The sequence below is a fragment of the Anabrus simplex genome, chromosome 5 (assembly GCF_040414725.1).
Source record: "Anabrus simplex isolate iqAnaSimp1 chromosome 5, ASM4041472v1, whole genome shotgun sequence".
In the NCBI taxonomy this organism is placed as follows: domain Eukaryota; kingdom Metazoa; phylum Arthropoda; class Insecta; order Orthoptera; family Tettigoniidae; genus Anabrus; species Anabrus simplex.
The window spans coordinates 18875606-18895991 of NC_090269.1; the positions used below are offsets into that span (position 1 = coordinate 18875606).

Below are 20386 nucleotides of genomic sequence, written 5' to 3' on the forward strand. Positions count from 1 at the left end.
TGTACTACAGACAATACGTCTTATATTGTTTCACGTGTAAGAAATAAATATCGAAAATCTAAATACTTGTTATATTCGGACGTGCAGTATGGCAACACTGCTACAATGATAGGTCCGAAAGTCGAGTGAGATAAGTGTCATTTTCTGGCGGTGTTGCAAACATGTTTTCGGTGCCGAAAAGAACAGAAACTTAACGAAGGTAATGACCGTATTTTTCAAGAACAGTGAGCAGGGGAATTCGAACTGATAGAAACATATATTGCCTGTTTTCGAAAACAATTTTATTCCTCACATTTAAAGTAAAGCGCCATTTCTAGACTAAAATGTTCGTTCCATGCCAAATGAAGAAAGAAGAGAGTTCCTTTCGCAAAATATCCAACATTACACAAAACAAAGTAGTTCTTTGTGTCCTATTTCCGCCTTAGGAATAGTATCAGTGCGGCTGTTTCCAACTGTCTCACTGCATAGTATAACATGCATGGGAAACCGCTTTCTGACGGCAAAGCAAAGTCATCTCCATGAAGACCCTTGGAGGGGTGGAAGGTAAAGGCTTCCACTATCCGTATCCTCGGCACTAGATGGGGTAGAGTGGTTGGCTCTACACCCGGCCGCTTTTGCCCCCAGGAATTCACCTGGTACTCATTTTTGGTGTAGGCTGAGTGAACCTCGGGGCCATGTGCACCTCCGGAAGTGGAAATATCGTGTCTCAAATTTTACGACTTCCTGACGGGGATTCGAATCCACGTCCTTTCCGGCGAACCGAGCACGTCTTTACCACCTCGGCCAGGCAGCCCCTGCTTTCCGACGGTGGGTTCTTCAAAGAAACTTTCTTATTGACGTCCGACACATTATTTGAAAACTTCCCTAACAAGCAACAACTAATTAACAGAATTAAAGGAATGCCAGCCAGCTGAACTGCTGTCAAGGATAGAATAATAAGAATGAGTGAAGAAGATCCGGATCAATTGAAAGCTAATTTGGATAACGCCCAGATATATTCAGTGTGTTTTGATGAAAGCATGGATGCGATTTTACAAGCGAGGATAGCTGTTTTATTCCGATTTCGTTGTGGAGATGTGATGAGGGAGAAATAAGTTAAATTGTTGAGCATACGAACTACGACATCATAGAAAGATAATGAAGCTAATGGAGGAAGTGAAGTCCATTGGAAATATTACCGGCCGTATTTTTTATTTTATGTCTAATTTTTTTTACAATTTGTTTTACATCGCACCGACACAGATAGGTCTTATGGCGACGATGGAATAGGAAAGGCCTAGGAATGGGAAGGAAGCGGCCGTGGCCTTAATTAAGGTACACCCGCAGCATTTGCCTGGTGTGAAAATAGCAAACCACGGAAAACCATAGTCAGTGTTGCCGACAGTGGGGAACAAACCCACTATCTCCCGGATGCAAGCTGACAGCTGAGCGCCCCTAAACGCGTGGCCAACTCGCCCGCTAATTATATTTAATGGCGAAGTGTGTTACAATGGGAGCTTATTATGTTTTTACAAATAATATTAGGTATCCTCAAAACTTACATATTTAAAAATGTGTATTTTGCAAAAATATGACCACGGAACATGCAATCAAGTGTATTTACATGATATATATCTAAACAATAAATAAATCAGTAAATAAAAAATGAATAAATAAATAACATTATGAAGCATAATTGGTAATTTGGAAAGGAAGTCGTGGTTTGATTGGGGGGGGGGGGGAGGCATGTTGGAGGTAGAGCCATTTCTTAAACGAAAATACCAAGTGGCACGAACAACAGGTGAGAATAATAAACCAGACTTAAAATGGCACACTAGTTGGAAAAGGTTCGCCATCCCTGGTCTAGGAGGTTTGCATAGTATTGCCCCGTAATTGTTTGGCCAGTAGGAAGATAATCTATCAGCAGAATGCCTTTTGCATCCCAGAAAACTGAGGCCATGACCTTTCCGGCCGAACGCACTGCCTTTGCTTTCTTTGGTGGTGGTGAATCAGCATGTTTCCACTGCTTTGACTGCTGTTTAGTCTCTGGGGTATAGTAGTGGACCCAAGTTTCATCTGTAGTCACAAACCGGCGCAAAAAATCTTGTTGGCTGCACTGAAAACGGGCCAGACTTTGTTTGGACATTTCCAATCTGGTGCGTTTATTGTCCAATGTCAAGAGCCGCGGCACCCATCTTGCGGATATTTTTTTCATACCTAATTCTTTGGTTAAAATATAATATACCCGTTCAGAAGACATCCCTACAGCTTCAGCAATCTCCCGCACTTTCAGTCGACGATCCTCCATGACCATTTTATACACTTTTGCGATAAATTCTGAGGTCGGAACACCTTTTGGCCGTCCACTACGCGGATCATCATCCAAGCTCTCCCGACCAAATTTAAACTCGCTGGTCCACTTGGCAACAGTTGAAAATGAAGGAGCAGAGTCCCCCAGTGTGTCCTGAAAGTCGGCATGAATTTCCTTTGCTTTCATACCTTTGTTTACAAAGTATTTAATCACTGCTCGAATCTCAGTTTTTTCCATTGTCACAAATCTCTACGCGGGAACAACAACGAAGAGTCGTCACTACCACACTCCTGCAGCTAGAGCACTGACGCGCCACGTGTTCACTTACAAAGGATGTGTGATTATTGCGCGGGAACCTCGTTGCTCTAGCACCGACATCTAGCGGTGATTCCGAGAACTTTTCAAACCGTCCTCGTACAAGCGATTTAAAGCCAAAAATTGGAAACTACAAATCAGGCCAGGTATATATGACAATTGCCATTAAATCTGACTATCTCATAGTTTGACTTGAAGTGCATGCATGAATTTATAAGAATAGTTTAAGGATTTATTTTGTTTCTATTTGTAAATGTATTTCTGAACAGAATTTAGAATTACAGTGGAACCTCGATTCTCCGTTTTTGGAGGGACCACTGGAAAAAAACGTACAACACGGGAAAACGGAAAATGAAATATGTATACTTATAATCTTACAAACACCCCTAAACCAAACCATACTACAGCCCCAATGGGCCTTCCGCCTACCAAGCGACCGCTGCTCGGTCCGAAGGCCTACAGATTTCGAGGTAACGCATGGTCAGTGTGACAAATAATCTCGGCCGTTATTCCTGGTTCTCTAGACCGGAGTCGCCATCTCACCATTAAATAGCTCCTCAATTAAAGGTAATCGTAAAATGAGTGAACCTGGAAGCAGCCCTCATATCCAGGTAAAAATGCCTGACCTGGCCGGGAATCGAACCCGTGGCCTCCAGGTGAGAGGCAGAGAAGTTAGACCGCAGGGCGGGCTTTAACACTAGGATTACCAAACATTCTTTCTACCAACTTTTACCAAAGCGGTCATTTTGACCGATAGTAACACATGTTCATTTCTTGATGATATTGGTCCCAGAAAGAAGTTCAAATTGAGTACAAAAACATTATAGACGCTATATAATTTGATTATGATCATGTAGGACTTGTAAACATTATTCTGAATAAATAAGTATATGAGTAAGGCAGAATGTACTTCCTACACACTTAGCTTACATATCTGAATGAATGTCACTTTCTTCTTTTCAATTTATTTCTCACAGTGTACACACACACTTTGCAGGGTCGCCTTCGAAGTGCAGTTATGCCAGACCAGTTTTTTACAGATTGCACACCTTTGCTTTGTCTTGTTCCTTTTGCAAACTGCGACCTGACATTGACTGCGATGTGAAATCTCTTCGGGGGCTGGGGCCTCATTATTGCAGCCAACAGCGACGATGGTCTCGAAAGGCCTACTAATCTGACAAGATGCATATGGATGCGCTAGATCGGTTGCCAGCTGTCTCAGGAATACACGGTATTTGCTTGCTGGCTGTTGCCTTATACAATGCATACGCATTTATACCAGCGAGATCTGATATGTTGAAGAAGACAACGCCGACTCATCGATTTTACCAGGTACTTATGGTCTATTTGTTCAACTATGTCGACACCAAATTTGGTAGAATTATAAGAATGGACTGTTTCAGGTTTTTTCTTCGGATGTTGTTCGCTGATACTTACGTCAATATGTACTGTACTGAGAATGAGGACAGTCCTGTACTTTTTACCTTGGTAGGACGTGAGAGTTGCATCCTCATTTTTGTACACTACTGTGCTGTAGCATGGGTCACTGTTGGTCTCCACAGAAGGAGGAACTTCTCTCATACTACGGGTCAGAGTGCCTACAATACTTGTGTTTTTTTCCTTCAATGATTTTGCTAGTTTCAGTGACGTGAAAAGGTTATCACTAGTGATATTTCTTCCGTGATTGATGAAAGGCTGAGCAAGACACAATGCTACATGTTCACTTAGAGAATGAGTGGTGGGTCACGTTTCATCTTTCGCAAGATAGGGAAAACCGTTTATGACATACTTGGCTTCCACATAGACAGCCAAACTTGTCTGGTTCATTGGCTATATACTGCATAAATGGGGAAAAGCTGTTCATCCACAATAATGTTCTCACCTGGTCAGTCGAAGTCCCACACAACGGAGACAAGCGCAAATCTATCAGTTTTCAGCCGATCCTTGCAGGTAAATTTTTCATTGAATCGAAGAAACCACGTGGTTTACTTACACTGTACACAGAATTATGTAAATACAAAATGACTAATGTCAAATAGGCGTACCTTTTTCATCAGCAGTTTTGCTGTTGTGCGTGTATAACCATTTGGCTGTTAATTACTTAACCCTTGAGGTCACTCGACTGTTATGGGGAAATATTATGTAAATGGTCCAGAATTTCGGCATCCGCCAGCAGACTACGTGAGAACATATTTTTTCAGAGTAATGACAAATAATTGGGAAATCTAGTTTGAATGTTTGTAACCACTGAGCAAGACAATTGACTGCTCGTTATGATTGCATACCATTTATTACTGAACAAATACTGACTATATTTTCTTGCCAGTGTACTTCAATTACTGTTTGAAAAGAGCCAACAGCTGCCCCGTTGTAGCACACAAATACGCTATATTTGACATTACAGTAATAAAATATACTGTTACAGCTTGTTGGAATGATAGTCCGCTTGAAATGAATGCCAAAAAAGTCTGATATATAGCCACTGCAGTAGTGGTCAAAATGAGTGTCCGGTAAAAGGAGGTATATGACCTCACTGCACCAACAAGAAATGAGTTATGGGTATTTGAAGCTATATGCCGAAAAGTACACTTAAAGTCATTAAAAGCCACCAAAGGATTTGTTCGTCCTAACCGCATAACGAGAGTGATAGAGAAAACAGAACTGGAAACGGTCATTTTGACCGCTGCGATAAACCTAGTGTTGAACATTACTTACCGGCATGCGACATAAAAATCTCGATACTTAAATTGTTTTACCTGGGAAACTTCGTCAGTTTCCTCTGAAAACTTCTTCCAGTTCAACAACTCTGATAAGCCAAACTTTTCGAAAAATCTAATCCCCGTAACGCCAAGTCAAACAACAATTGACCCCAGTACAGTAGTTTTCACTTCTTTAATCTAATAAAATAAGGCACGTTAGATAAAAAAGCGCCTAACATGACAGCGAAATCCCTTTTTTAAATCTTTCATTGTAATTTGGTAACCGGTATACTGTTCGTAGTCAGTTTATGGAAATCTTGTACCAAGTAAATTAGGCCTACATTGACTTTTAAAGGTTACGTTGAACTCGAGAATACAGTATGGTTTCGAATGTAAATTTCTATTCTCAAGTTTTCAAATGCATTATATTCAATTCTGCCCGCCAGTAATCACAATCAAATTGGAAAGAGAAAAGTATCATTAACACTTCCGAAATTACAGTTATTTGCGACCTTGAGCTCAGATGGAAAGCGCGCTCGCTGTACAAGTCGGTACGAGAGCGAAATGATACAAAGTTTTTAAATGTAACGTGCGCAAATAAAACGACTGCGGTTTTTACAATATTTTAAAACAAAAACATGAAATTCCCAGTCTTATATTAGGACCAAAACAGTAATAGGCAATCCCAAAACCTCCCATGGCTTTACTTATGTAAGGTGTAACATCTGTTCTGGTCTCGATAACATAATCGTATATGATAATATTAAAATACTAAATTTGTGTTACTTAAGAAGGAGCAGTTTCGATTCCTGCCCGAAAGCCCAGTGACTATACAGTGCCCTGAGGGAAGTGCCAAAAACCTGTTCGGCGATACACTCGAAAAAAGTATTTAAAAAAAATTAACATCTAACCCAGGACAAAATGTAGATGTTTTGCAAGTACGAACATTTGACGAAACTCGTTCCGTCTTCAAGTAGAGCTGTCGAAATGCACCCTGTCTCCTTCCAATTGTTGTGGACACTCTCTGCTTTATGATTTCCGAGGATTCTCTAAACAATACCAACCGAATGTGATGCTAAGATGGCCCCTTGTGCAAGTTCACCACCGATCGCTTTTCTAGTACAGTACTTCCTCAAATTACCGCAATGACGGGACGTCAACACCAAGATCCGTAAGTATGCCATAGCCGTCCTTTCGTGAGATACCAGTGTCTTGAAAAACGTGTGATCGAGGATTTAGCATTGATGGGACTGAAATTTCTGGACGGTTGATCCGGGAAATCGTTTCTACAAGGAACAGATAATGCAGGATTTTTACAACGTGTTTTAATTAAGATGCTCACGGGACCACGTAATTTGAACGAATAATACGGGAACATGTAGTTCCCGGGAACGTATAATCGAGGTTCTACTGTATGTACCAAAAGGATGTAGGGCTACTTATAAACTGAGTTCCAACGTATTTTCCAAATTTGAAAACTATGATTCTTCTAATGACTACATATAAGGAATGACTCTTACCTTGTTCTTGTTGCACTGCTGAAGGCTGTGGATAATAACTCATATTACCAAGTTGCACCATAGCTTCTGCTGCTTGCTGACTATCGTCATCAGGTAGAGGATCAACTTCAGAAAGAGGCTGGTCATCCATTTCTTCTTCACTTGAAAACTGGAGATCTGGAACAAATACAAGATATATGTCATCACTTAGCAATTACATTAGGGACTGGTACTGTGTCCAATTCTGTTCAACACTGTCACTAACTTCTTGACAGAAATGATGCCAGAACTACTATGGACCTTATTATATATGGATATCATCATTCTGTTAACACTGATGCTTTCATGCCCCGTGCTTGTAGACATGCTGTGGGCTTTTGCATTTGGGCTTATGCCGTGTCAAGAAAACAAGGTGAAACTCTTTATGTTTCGCAAAGAGCTTCGCTCCACGTCTTCAGAAGAAAAGTCTTGAATGTTCCCGAGGAAGCCTTCTGCAATACTGAGGGTGTGAATTTAAGAATATTTTACCATTGGAGAAATGTAGTGGTTTGCACCAGGTGGCTCAATGTATCCAGGCACAGCGCCCCAAGCGGGAGCTGACGACATTAAGCTACAATATGACATAACACATAACCCATAGCTTTGAATGAGCGAACTGGTGATGACGAAAATACGAAACACTGAAACGAAGTAATAATACAGAAAGGACAGAGAAGAGTACTACCTACTTAAATCCTTAATGACTGGCAACCATGTATTACTTAACTGATAGCCAGTGTCTCTGATTTTTATGTATTTCTTGTTCCAGTCAGAGATTGGCTATTCAGGAAAGATACACTGAATTTTAAGCAGAGTTTACACGGGGACAATAGACTGGACAATACAAGATGACAAGACAATATTTTCCTGAGCTACAGTCTTGCGAGTTAGCCTTGCTTCCTATCTGTTGAGACAATGTCTTCCACCCACCATCGCTCTTACTGTCCTGTCCTTGTGTGAACGTGCTCGGGACAGAACAATGAGAAAATAAAGGCCGGATACAAGGGCAAGTGTTCGTCAAAATTCCACCAAAGTAGGATTACGACTTAAAGTCCAAGTTCATTAATGTTTGTAAAGAGCATGAATGCCTGTGGGGAATATAGCAATAATGATGTCACAACAACATGATCGGAAAAAATACAGATAGCATAGCTATTAGATTTAGAATGAAAGGAACGCAAAAGAGAATCAAAAGCCTTAGATCAACGTACTTGATAGAAGTAAACAAAAATATAAGATTCTTACGCAATCAGGCGCTGCTGCAGACAGTGTGTATCCTGTAAGTAAAAAATACCGTGGTTTGAAAGTTTAAAAAATGTCTGTTGACATGTTGATACACATTTTGTATTACTGAAGACATTCTTCTAATTCCTTTAATAATAAAGTAGATTATCCTAATGAAGAACTGTGTACCATCCATTTCCATATCCCCCGTGTAAACTCAGCTTTATTTATGATGCTGTTGTACAATAGTAACAGCATTCATTTTAGCCAGGTCTTTTACTTTGCTTGACCAATATTTTAGAATATGTAACAACCAAGCTCCAGTTGGCCAGGGACTGTAGGTAATGGAAATGAACAAACAATGATGTTGTATAAAGAAAGAACTTACATACAAAGGGCACTAGGAAAGTTTTGCAATGTGAGTGAACGCTTTAGACCTTTTCAAAATAATTTCCACCACACTCAATACACTTCTCCATACGTCGAAACCAGTCACTGAACCAACTCTGCCACTTTTCATCGGTTACATTTTCACACTCTTGTTCCCATGCTGCCAGAAGCTCCTCGTCGGATGCAAAACGCCGCCCTTTCAGCTTCATCTTCACTTCTGGGAAGAGTGCAAAGTCACATGGGGCAAGATCAAGACTGTATGAACTGTATGACAGGTTAATGTGAGGAGAGGTAGCAAGGGAAAAAAAGAGAAAAACATGGACAAGGACAAACATAAACACAGAAAAACATCTCCACATTTTCGTACACTGCTGTCTTTACATAGATGGGCTCGCTCTTCCCACCCTGATATCTCACTGTGATTATTCTAATGAGTTCCTATTTTTCATACATGAATTTGTACAGAAAAAGATTCCAGTATATGGATATCACATATGAAGTTAGGCATTTAATTCCTTACATATATTTTACGAAAGTGAATACAGGACCACTGATGTAGCAGAATAGTAAAGGAGAGGAATATTAGATATGTGGTGTCAAGAGAGAACAACAATTAGATCACTACATTAAGGAACATAAATAAAGAAGACATACTCAAGCCATCTAGGTTATTTATTTATTTATTTATGGAATTAGCAGAACTGCAGATTTTCATCAAATAGTAAACTCACCTCACACACACACTAAAAATTTGGAAACGTGTTATTGCCAATCACATGAAGAAAATTATAAACATCCATAGGAACCAGTGCGGCTTTACAAGTGGAGTCTCAACTAGTGATGTGATTCAAACTCTCCGAATACAGATGGAGAAACATTCACAAGGATCTCCACATGGTTTTCATTGATTTAGAGAAGCATTCGACCGTGTTCCTAGAGAAATCGTTTGGACTGCACTGCAACACCAAAATGTTCTGGAGGAGTATATGAGGCTGATCCAGGACATGTACATCCGTCCTTCTAAAAAAGTAAAGCCTAGTTCTGGTATCTTTGGGAGGTTGAGGTTGGTGTTCATCAAGGTTAAGCTTTGAGCCCAATCTTATTCAATACAGTTATTAACTATCTCACAGAACAACTGATGACACAACTACCATGCACCCTTCTATACACAGACGATATCGTCCTAATTGGTGAAACAAGTGAAGAGCTCGAGGCAGCCCTATCAGTGAGAAATTGGAGGAGCGGCAGTTGCACTGGTAAGAACATGTATAACGTCGAGATGAAGATCAATAAGAAAATTCTTTCAAGAATAAAATTTACTGTGTCCACCTATTCAATACAATTATATTCTGTAGTGATTAAATCCTACATGACTTACATATCGTCGCCGCCGGGACAAAACCTCCTATGTGAAATATTTTAGCTCAGAACTTTGGCCGGTAAGGTTCTGTTATGTAAGGTGCAATATTGTGTGAATATTGTCAAGGCATTCTCGCTCTTCATAACGTATGTGCTGCAGGTCAGTATATCTCCAAAAATATTATCACTTAGGAGTTTTTGTCCCGACAACAACAATATACTAATTAGGAACATGTTTCGCCCTAGTTTTGGGCATCTTCAGCCCAATAATAATTTTAAGGTCAAGTCTTTAAACCAATTAAATATTAGAACTTAAAATTAGCAACAATGGTCTTATGCTTAAAAATGTTTACAAAAAATTGTGCTTCAGGTGATATTTACATAGATTTACAATGTGTACATTAATTAATAAGACCATTGTTTCTAATTTTAAGTTCTAATGTTTGACTGGTTTAAAGACTTGACCTTAAGATTATTATTAGGCTGAAGATGCCCAAAACTAGAGCGAAACGTGTTCCTAACTAGCATATGTAAGTCATGTAGGATTTAATCACTACAGAATATTATTGTATTGAATAGGTGGACACAGTAAATGTTATTCTTGAAAGAATTTTCTTATTGTTATCTTCAATACGGAACAGATATGAGATTACTATCTGCGCACCTTTTCTGGATAGATTTACACCCTAGTGCTGAATTGGTCGACCTCAGCAATCTTCGAGATTCGTACTGGCAACCTTTGAAACACAAACTATGAATCGCTTATGCATCGCTGTGCAACATCTGGCGTACACTTTACGTACTAGTACTGTTGTTATTTACACAGCAAAGCCAAACTATAGAATTCACTCTAGGAATAAGGTTCGCATCGAGAAATGTTATATAATGTTATATAATGTGTTTGTGACACAGTTGTTGGCTTAAGATAACAAAGGTTTAGCAAAATTCATATCGATCGATCATATTATTGATTCAATTCAGATTTCATTTCCATTCAGTTGGCAGTACTACTGGAACCGGAAATGCTCCCTCCTTACTCCTCAAACCCGTACACAAATCTATCGATAGAAAGTGCGCAGATAGTAGTTACTTGTATTTGAGATGAAGATCATCCGATTAAGAGAGCTCTTGCAATGGAGGAACCAAGGAGAGGACATGGGCGTCCGAGAGCAACATGGTGGCGTACAGCCAAAAAGTCCTTGAATAAACGATACTTGGGAGCATCCATGTGGGTACACTTACAGCCAGGAAAGGAGGAGGAGAAGAAAAAGAAGCAGTAACCAGACTTCTGCTAATAAACAGGGCAATAACTGTGTAGAGAATGAGTGAATGAACGAATGAATGGTGGAGCATAAAAGTCTATAACAAATCTGAATGGAAACTAATCATTCAGACAGCTCACTAAGCAACGAAATTCAACCTCTATTGATTTACAAGGCGGTACAATGCTGCTCCTATGGATGTAAGGTAATTTCATCTCTCTCTTATATCCATTGCAAATCAACATGAGCAAAATGCAGACAGAGATTAAATAAGTCATAAAGTCACTCTTACCTTCCTCTAAAACATCCTTTTTCTTCATTCTTACTCCACTGCGTGCCATTTCTCCTTCCAAATCACCCTCCACGTCCACAAAATCAAAGTCGTCCAAATGAGACTTCCCATATGGATGATCTGGAGAACTTGTTTGACTCTGAAAAATTACAAGTGTGGTACAAATATAAGAAAGTTGACCCTTTTCATTATGATGTAAATTATTAGCTTGTAGTACTGAGTGGGGTCATGAGTTAATTTACTAAAATCTTTTGTTCCTGAATTGAAGGAAAGTTTCTGTTTAGCCAAAAACGATAATGCATAAAGAATTACCACAAGATCTGGAAAACAGTTCTTGATTCTTCCCAGCGATGATATTTAATTCAAGAATTTTAATTCACATTGACATGGATCATTAACTTACAGCTGAAATAGATATATTTTTAACTTTAGAATCAATAATATAAGTGGATTAAATACAATCGAAACAGACTTTCAACGTATTAGGTCGTGTTACGTACATGTAGTACGTGTTGAAGAGATGTTAAGTACAGAACAAAAATGGCCAGCCGGACACCAGTGGGATCCGAACCCACAACCTCCCGATTTCGCGTCGGTTGCTCTACCAATTGAGCTATGGTGGCCTAGGCCATCTTTGTTCTGTATGGAAGGATCTGAGCTACAGGTCTGGCACTGCTGCTAGCACACTGTAGAGTGCGTTTACGTCGCCCGTTGTGGGGCATGTCAATGAATATTGAATTTTCACGACCGCATTGTAATCGAAACAGACTTTCAACGTATTAGGTCGTGTTACGTACATGTAGTACGTGTTGAAGAGATGTTAAGTACAGAACAAAAATGGCCAGCCGGACACCAGTGGGAGGTTGTGGGTTCGGATCCCACTGGTGTCCGGCTGGCTATTTTTGTTCTGTACTTAACATCTCTTCAACACGTACTACATGTACGTAACATGACCTAATACGTTGAAAGTCTGTTTCGATTACAATGCGGTCGTGAAAATTCAATACTCATGGATTAAATACACTTTGGCTGTTTCAAGTAAGCTTGCTGAGAAGCTTTGCTCCTTAATGCTGACACTCTAAATGTGATACAATATAATAAAAACAAACACTGGCATTAACTATAGTTGAAAGTCCACAAAAATATACTAGAAAAGTTTCTGCAGAACTTCAAGATCAAGTGTCATCATCATCATCATCATCATCATTTTACAGTTCCAGTTTCCCGGGTATTGTTGGCGAGCCTCTTCCATTCTGTCTTATTGAGATACGTTCTGTTGTTAATGACGTCCTCCAGTGTCCTTCCCCGATCTGCAATGTCCATATTTACGATGTCCATCCAGTGGGTTCTTGGTCTTCCCACCATCCGTTTCCCTGCCACATGTCACTCCAAGTTAACATACGCTGTCCTTATTGGCTCCATCCTCATTACATGCCCAAACCACCTCAGTCTGGACATGCTGATCCAATCTAACAATGATGTAACAATCCCAGCTTCCTTCCTAACCGCATCATTCCTCAACTTCTCCTGTATGGTTTTTTGAATTGTGGACCTAAGGAACTTCATCTTGGATGCCTGCACCCTTGAAGAGTCTTTCTTAGTGAGGGTGCAGGTTACAATACCATAGGTTAGGACTGGTATGAAGTACTGATTAAACATCACCAGCTTTGATTTTGTTGGTACTCTGGGATCCCAGAGGAGTGTTCGTACTTGCTGGTAAAAGTGAGAGCTCTTCTGCACTATTTGCCACCTCCTTTGTGGCTAGTGTATCTCGAGATATTACACTGCCGAGGTATGTAAAGCTTTCCACACTTTCTAGTGGATGGTTTCCTAGCATGATGATTGCTGGTCGCACTCTCTGTTTATTGCCATCACTACTGTTTTGAGTTTGTTTATCTTGAGATTGAACTCCTGGAACTTAACCTTCCATTCATTGAGTCTAAACTGTACTATTGTTCCTTAGTTTCTCCCCAGATCATAACGTCATCAGTGAAGGACACTGCATTTAGTTCACCAGAGGTTTTGTTGATGTTCTTCATTATGTCATCCATGACGGTGATAAACAATAATGGGAATAGTGCACTGCCTTGCTGGACTCCACTTTCGGTCTTGAACCAGGATGAATGTCCGTCACCCAATCGCACACAGCTGGTACAGTTCTCATACAGCATCTGAACTTTCCTCACCAGTCCCTCTGGCACATTCCTTTTTCTCAGGCATTCCCATATCTTCTCTCTTGCAATGCTGTCATATGCCTTCTCAATGTCAAGGAAAAACATAAACAGATCTTTGCCTTTTTCCCAATACTTTTCCATTAACATACGGACACTGAAGATTAGGTCTGTTGTGGACCTGCTAGGCCTGAAGCCATACTGTTCCTCTTCAAACTGTGGCTCTAAGATGACTCGCAATCTGCTCTCTAAGTTCTCAAGAATCTTAAGCCCATGAGAAAGGAGTGTTATTCGCCAGTAGTTGGAGCATTTTCGGTGGTTTCTTTTCTTAAACAGCGGGATAATGATACCCTTGCTCCAATCAGTAGGTATCTTGCCATCTTTCCAAACTACATTGAGCACTCTGTGTAGCCACTATAAACCCTGGACTCCTGCTGCTTTAATCATGTCTGTGCTGACTTCATCGATTCCTGGGGACTTCCCTTGCAGCGTCTTCTTAAGGGCTGCTTCTGTTTCTGCCCATGTAATGGGAAGTACCTTTGTGCAGGTTTCAACAGCTGGTTCTTTTGTTCTCTAATCTGCTTCTGTCCTGTTCAATAGGTAATCAAAATGATTCCTAAGAACCTCTCTGATGTCCTCTTCTTTCCTGGCCAGGTTTCCATTAGGATCCTCAATTGCTTTGATGGTTTCAACTGAATTCCTTTTGTTTTTATCTCACTGAACAATAGTTTCATATTGCCTCTGCTGTCTTCCTTTAGTTTTTGAGTAAATTTCTCCCAGCACTTTATCGTCTCCTCTTCTACCACTCTTTTAACTCTCAATTCCTTGTCCCGGTAAACTTGTTCGAGGTCTCTGATCTTCCCCTCGTCCCTTACCTGTTCTGGCTTGAATTTCTCTCTATCTTGTTCTCTTTGTGCCGTGTTCCTTTCTTTATCGAGGATCTTACTCTCTCATTCCACCAGAATGTCTCTTTTTCCCTTACTCTCGCACTTGCCTTCCCGCAAACCTCTATTGCTTCTTTTATTAAGGTGTTTTTAAATCTTGTCCACTCTCCACTTCTTCTCTAGGCAGTTGTCCTCTTATACGAACCTGATAGTCGGTCCTTTTTCCAATCTGTTGTAGTTCCCACACCTTAATCTTAGGTAATTTCCTGGTTGTTATCTTTGTCTTTCAGATCTGCTACTAATAAGCGGTGGTCGCTATTGAGGTTCTCACTTGGAATCACCTTGACATCAGTCACAAGTCTACTTCTTTCTTTATTTGTAATGACATAGTCAATGACTGTCTTGCTCTTTCCATTTCAGCTGTAACGGGTAACCTTGTGACTGACTCTTTTGTTGAACCAACTGTTTTTTACTACCAAACAGTTTCTTATGCAGAAGTCTAGGAGATGTTCCCCTTCTGAACTCCTTCTCCCATAGCCATGTGGTCCCATCACCTTTTCATAGCCATTCCTGTCTGTCGCAAGCTGTGTGTTGAGGTCCCCGATGATGATTGCCCTCTCTTCACTGATGGTCTTTTCTAGGTCTTCAAGAAACTTGTTCTTTTCATCTTGATTGCAACCCGTCTGAGGGGCATACACTTGCACCACTGTCAGTTTCTCTTTCCCAAGGTGAACTGTTGCCTTTATTATCCTGTCATTAATGTACTGGATCTCTGTAATACCACTGAACTCTTTAGACAATAACAATCCTACTCCATTCCTCATCTCTCTGTTGTTTTCATTCCAGTAGACAGTATAGTTTTCCTCAACTCTTTCTTCCCTTTACCTTTCTATTTAGTTTCACTCAGTCCTTCTCTCCATGATATCCACTAACTCTTCATATTTCCCAGTCAAACTGAGTACACTGGATTGTTCCTCTTCGAGTGTGTTGTCTTCTCTGGGGTTGTTGCACAATCGCAAGGCTTGGCCTATCATCAGGCTGTAAGCCATCATGCCTGGCGTGGGTCTGCAGGTGCTGTTGTCTACTCCGAGTTCTTTGTTTGCATCCGAGGCTCATATAAGTGTTGAAAGCGATCGCAGTTACTCACCAACTGACTTGCTAGGCCTAACGTTAGAGAAGATTTTCTGTCAGGGTTATCACCATTAGCCTTTAGCAGTCCCCTGCCACATATGCAAGGCAGCAGCTTCCAGTTGAATTTATGTGTCATTTCCTACACAATGGCTTCAACAAGCCCCCTAAGGGTGAACTCCTCTGCCCATAGCCATTGGTTCTCCCTTAGTTTGTCAGGTTTGGTAACAGCCGCCCAACCCTCGGCCAGACAGTCACAGATAGTACCGTCTACTGTCACATACGGTAGCAAGATGTACCTGACCTGACTATCAAGTGTAAAATGCATGATATGCATAAATGCATAATAAGCACCCTCAAGATGGAAATATACTGATCCAAACATCTGTATAATCTCTATGTGGATGACTGGCTATTGTCATGCATTATTTGTCTTCCCATTTTTTCCCTTTCACAAAGCTTTCCAGTACTGTGCATAGGAGACTTTTGTGTCTCGAGACATACCCTATCCACAAAATATAAATTTCATGTTTCCGTATTGACACCTGAACTTATAATCTTTAAATCACTATAACAATGATTTATTATTGAACAGTATCCTCCTTATTCAATACATTATTGTTAATGTGAATTTTAAAAACTTCAATTTCACATATAACACATCTATACATGTTTTGATCCTAACTGGATCATCTTCAGTAGATTGCTTAAAACTGACATATGAAATGATATGAAATGCCTTGTGTCCTCCGGAGAGGCCTGGTGTTATGATTTGACTCCTGTAGGCGACCTGCACGTCGTGATGAGGATGAAATGATGATGAAGACGACACATACACCCAGTCCCCGTGCCAGCGAAATTAACCAATTATGATTAACATTCCTGACCTTGCTGGGAATCGAACCCGGGACTCCTGTGACCAAAAGCCAGCACGCTAACCATTAGCCATGGAGCCGGACAACTGACATATACATATTGCAGTTTAAAACATTTAAAATTTAAGCAAGAATCATATTATGAATTTTAAATTCTTATTAAAAAAAGTTCATGCTCTTATAAGGTCGTGTTAAAATCTTCAATGTGCATTGTTATCCACTTGTCGTAGAAGAGGGGAGGTTGTGGGGTGTTCACAAATTAAAGGGCCAGCAATATCCCACCAGTTACATTGGACAGACAGGCTGCAATTTTAGCATCATGTATAAGGAACATGATAATGCGTCGAAATATGGATTCTCGGCAATTGGTTCTCATATGGTTGATACCAATCATACCTTCATGAACATAAAACAAGACCTTCAAATTCTCAATTTCAGTACGAAAGGGAATCTATTGAATATTTTGGAAAACACTTTTATAAATACTGATTTTAAAAAATGCAACCCGATTTATAATCTGAATGAAATATCAGAAGAAATCAATATACTTTTCGAGGCGATAATTATTAAATTCTTTACACTAAGGTGCGTAAGTAATGCATTACCTCACACCTCTCCCTTACATCTCAACAGCTTTCGAGGACTGCACTCCGTTAGCTTCAACACTTGATGTGATGTGGACGCCACAGGACGGGCAAGGAGATGAGTGACCAGATCGGCACACAGTTTGCATTGAATTTTCATTAGTTCATTCATATTTCTTTCTTTTTTAGGCCCATATTGTCAACAACACAACCACGTTCAACTTGCGTCATTCAACATAATTCCACCTTTCTTGAATTCATCACAAGAAGCTATCTGACGTGGCATTAATATTACACTACTTTATGTACACATTCAAGAAGATGTAGAATTTGTTCACAATGTCAAGATAACTATATGGTTAATTTAATTTGCATAGCCACTCATGTTGTATTATATTTGTGCAATTCCACGCATGTAATGACATTTTAACCTGTGCAATAACTGGACTTCATGGTTCACATCATGTTCATGTTGTGCTATTTTAAGATTCAAGATTGACAAGATGCTAATACGTCGCATCGCAAGATTCATAGACTTTTTATTCACTCATTTTAATGGGTCCTTACCATATTTCCAATGATTTTATGTGTGACTAAAGATGTCCCATAAGAGGACAAAACATGATCACCAATATAGTTTAATGTAATCTTATTAATAAAGACGATTACAGTATAGTAAAGGTGGAATTATAAATTTAAATGTTTACAAGTTGATATTTTTTGACAATACGGGCTCAAAAATGAAATTTATCACGTGCAATGTGCTCAACTCATATTATTACCAGGCATTTCCTAAGTCTTATACTGATGTTGCTTGATGTGAAGAGTTTTCCATACTAAACGCTGTTTTGGTTTGGCTGATGTGACTGGCCATTCTCAAACACTTCTTCCACCGGCTGTTATTTTACTGTCAAGATATGTGAACTCTTGCACATTTTCCAGTCGTTCAACACTTAAAATACAGTTAGGCACTGACTACTTACAAGGACCTTGGGTTTTGCATTGTCAATACACATATTGTACTGTGCTGAAGGTAGTTTCCATCTGTGCTAGGATCATGTTCAGAGTGTCTTCTGTTTCTACCAAGGTTGCAATGTCATCTGCAAAACAGAGCAGGGTCATTCTTTGCTCTTGGATCTCAATGCCTCCAGTCACTAGTAAATTGTCTTCCACTTCATCTATGGCTTTGTGGATGTATGCGTTAAGAAGGATTGTCCAGAGCGAGAAGGCTTGTCAAACTTCTTATCTGATGCAGACCTCCATTTTATACTCTCCATATCACAAGAACAGCTATCTCATTCTTGTAAAATCTCCATATTGTCATCCTTGTCCTTGTCCTCGACACCTCGTTCCTTCTGCATGTATGAATAAGTTATCCCACTCAATTTTATAAAATACCTTCTTCAGGTCCATGAAGGTGACATACATATTAAAAGAAGTCAATCCAAATAACTTGAAAAATTATATTTAAAAAAGTTCAATATAAATGGCAGATTCAACAGGCATAAATGTGATTCTTAGATAGAAATCCATACAAAAGTTTGGAAAATGAAACTAAATGTAATCATCATCATACAGCATTCAATGATCTCGCAAATACATCAAGGCACAGAATTATGGATTCTTTGCATGGCAGATCTCTGTCACAATGCTGGCACACCAAATCTACAAAAGCTCCTCACTGTAGTAAAACTTGGTGGTCAATTCTTCTGTTTGAAATATTTATTCTATCAGACTTGTGCCATTGTTGCAGTTCAAAATGCTGAGGGCCCTCAAGGACAATACATCACCACAACAACCCAGATGCTATGTCTTCCCAGTGGCTGATTAGACTTCAGAATATCACTGTACCATTGTCCACTTGAGAATACATCACTTGCTGTGAAAGATATGTGTTAGGCGTGTGGACATCGTGGCTGGCCCATTGATCTTTAATAATCATTGTCTAAATGCTCGTGTTATTGGCCTCTTCCAAGATTTGGAGATTTGTTCAATGGTCCTGCTACTTTAAGTATTCTTCTAAGACAGTGCAGATAGTATTTCTCCATATATTTTAAGTGTCTTCTGTAAGTATTCCAAGTCTCGCATCCAAAAGTAATTGTTGGTGTCACTATGGCTTTGTAAAATATCTTAGTCTGGATACTCAGATCATAGTTGTTGGTGATTTGGACCTTGTTTGTTATTTGTATTTTGTTAATGTTAAGTTCTAAAGCAATACTAGTATTATCAACATTCAGCCAATTCTGTCATTATATGATGTGACCTCCAAAAGTCTGTGAGCAAGATAATATGTAATAGTTCTTTCCACACACTACAGTCTAGGACAATTCTTTGCCAATAAACTCCAGTAGTTCTCAGTTCTTGTCCCATCCGTCTGGTGATCTTCCTCTTGGCCTCCGATATTTTTTAGGGCTCCACTCAAGAACAAAAATAATTTTGTCCATCAACAGTCCTTTCTACAATCGATATGTCCAACCCACTGCCATTTCACTGTTGCCACCCTTTGAATGATGTCAGTAACCTTAGTAACTAAGTGTATGTCATACGCTCTCCTTCTATCTCTTCACGAGAAACCCAGCAATAATCTTTCCATGCAGTAAACACATGTATTTATTTGAAGGAGCTGCTGATTATTCTATCAGACTTGTGCCATAGTTGCAGTTCAAAATAATATGTTTGATATGATTGACTGATTGATTGGTTGTTTGACTGACTGACTGACTGACTGACTGACTGACTGATTGATTGATTGATTGGTTGGTTGGTTGATTGATTGATTGATTGATTGATTGATTGATTGATTGATTGATTGATTGATTGATTGATTGATTGATTGATTGATTGATTGATTGGTATTTAAGTTCAAGGGTCTAATAATATTTTTGCTATTGACCACGAAAGAGTCATGTTATTGCAAGTGACTAATCTCATGTTTTAATCCGTATTGAAATCTGTTCATATACAATAATAAAGTTTTATTATGAATCCACCTGTTCAATACATTATAATGTTGTCACATTTAAAATAACTTCATTAGTTAAAAAGTTATATATGGGACATGTTTCGCTCCCTTACAGAGCATCATCAGCCAAATCTGAATCTCGAATAATTGTTATTTACTTAAATAATGACTTAAGAACTATTAGAACATTTTTGACAAACTTAAAACTTATTCTATTAGAATATCATAAAATATAAAATCTTTGTATACATGGCTTAATTACATATGCTTAATAGGAAGATACATTAAAATTATGGACGAGAGAGTGCTAAAATATAAAATAAAATAAAAATATATATATCATGTCCAAAATCTTAGAGAGACGTGAAAATCAATCTTAGGAGTTAAATTTGAGGATTTTCTTGGCAGTGAGA

At 39.3% G+C, this 20386-nt stretch overlaps 1 protein-coding gene across 1 annotated transcript in view; it reads right to left on the bottom strand.

Annotated features, from left to right (window-relative positions):
* Positions 1-20386, bottom strand: part of Taf1 (TATA-box binding protein associated factor 1) — a 320423-nt gene that overhangs the window by 9471 nt on the left and 290566 nt on the right. The window contains exons 27-28 of the mRNA XM_067146785.2: positions 11370-11508; positions 6825-6980 (exon numbers count right to left, since the gene is read on the bottom strand). Of these exons, the coding sequence (XP_067002886.1) occupies positions 6825-6980; positions 11370-11508 (295 nt within the window). The remainder of the gene's footprint in view (positions 1-6824; positions 6981-11369; positions 11509-20386) is intronic.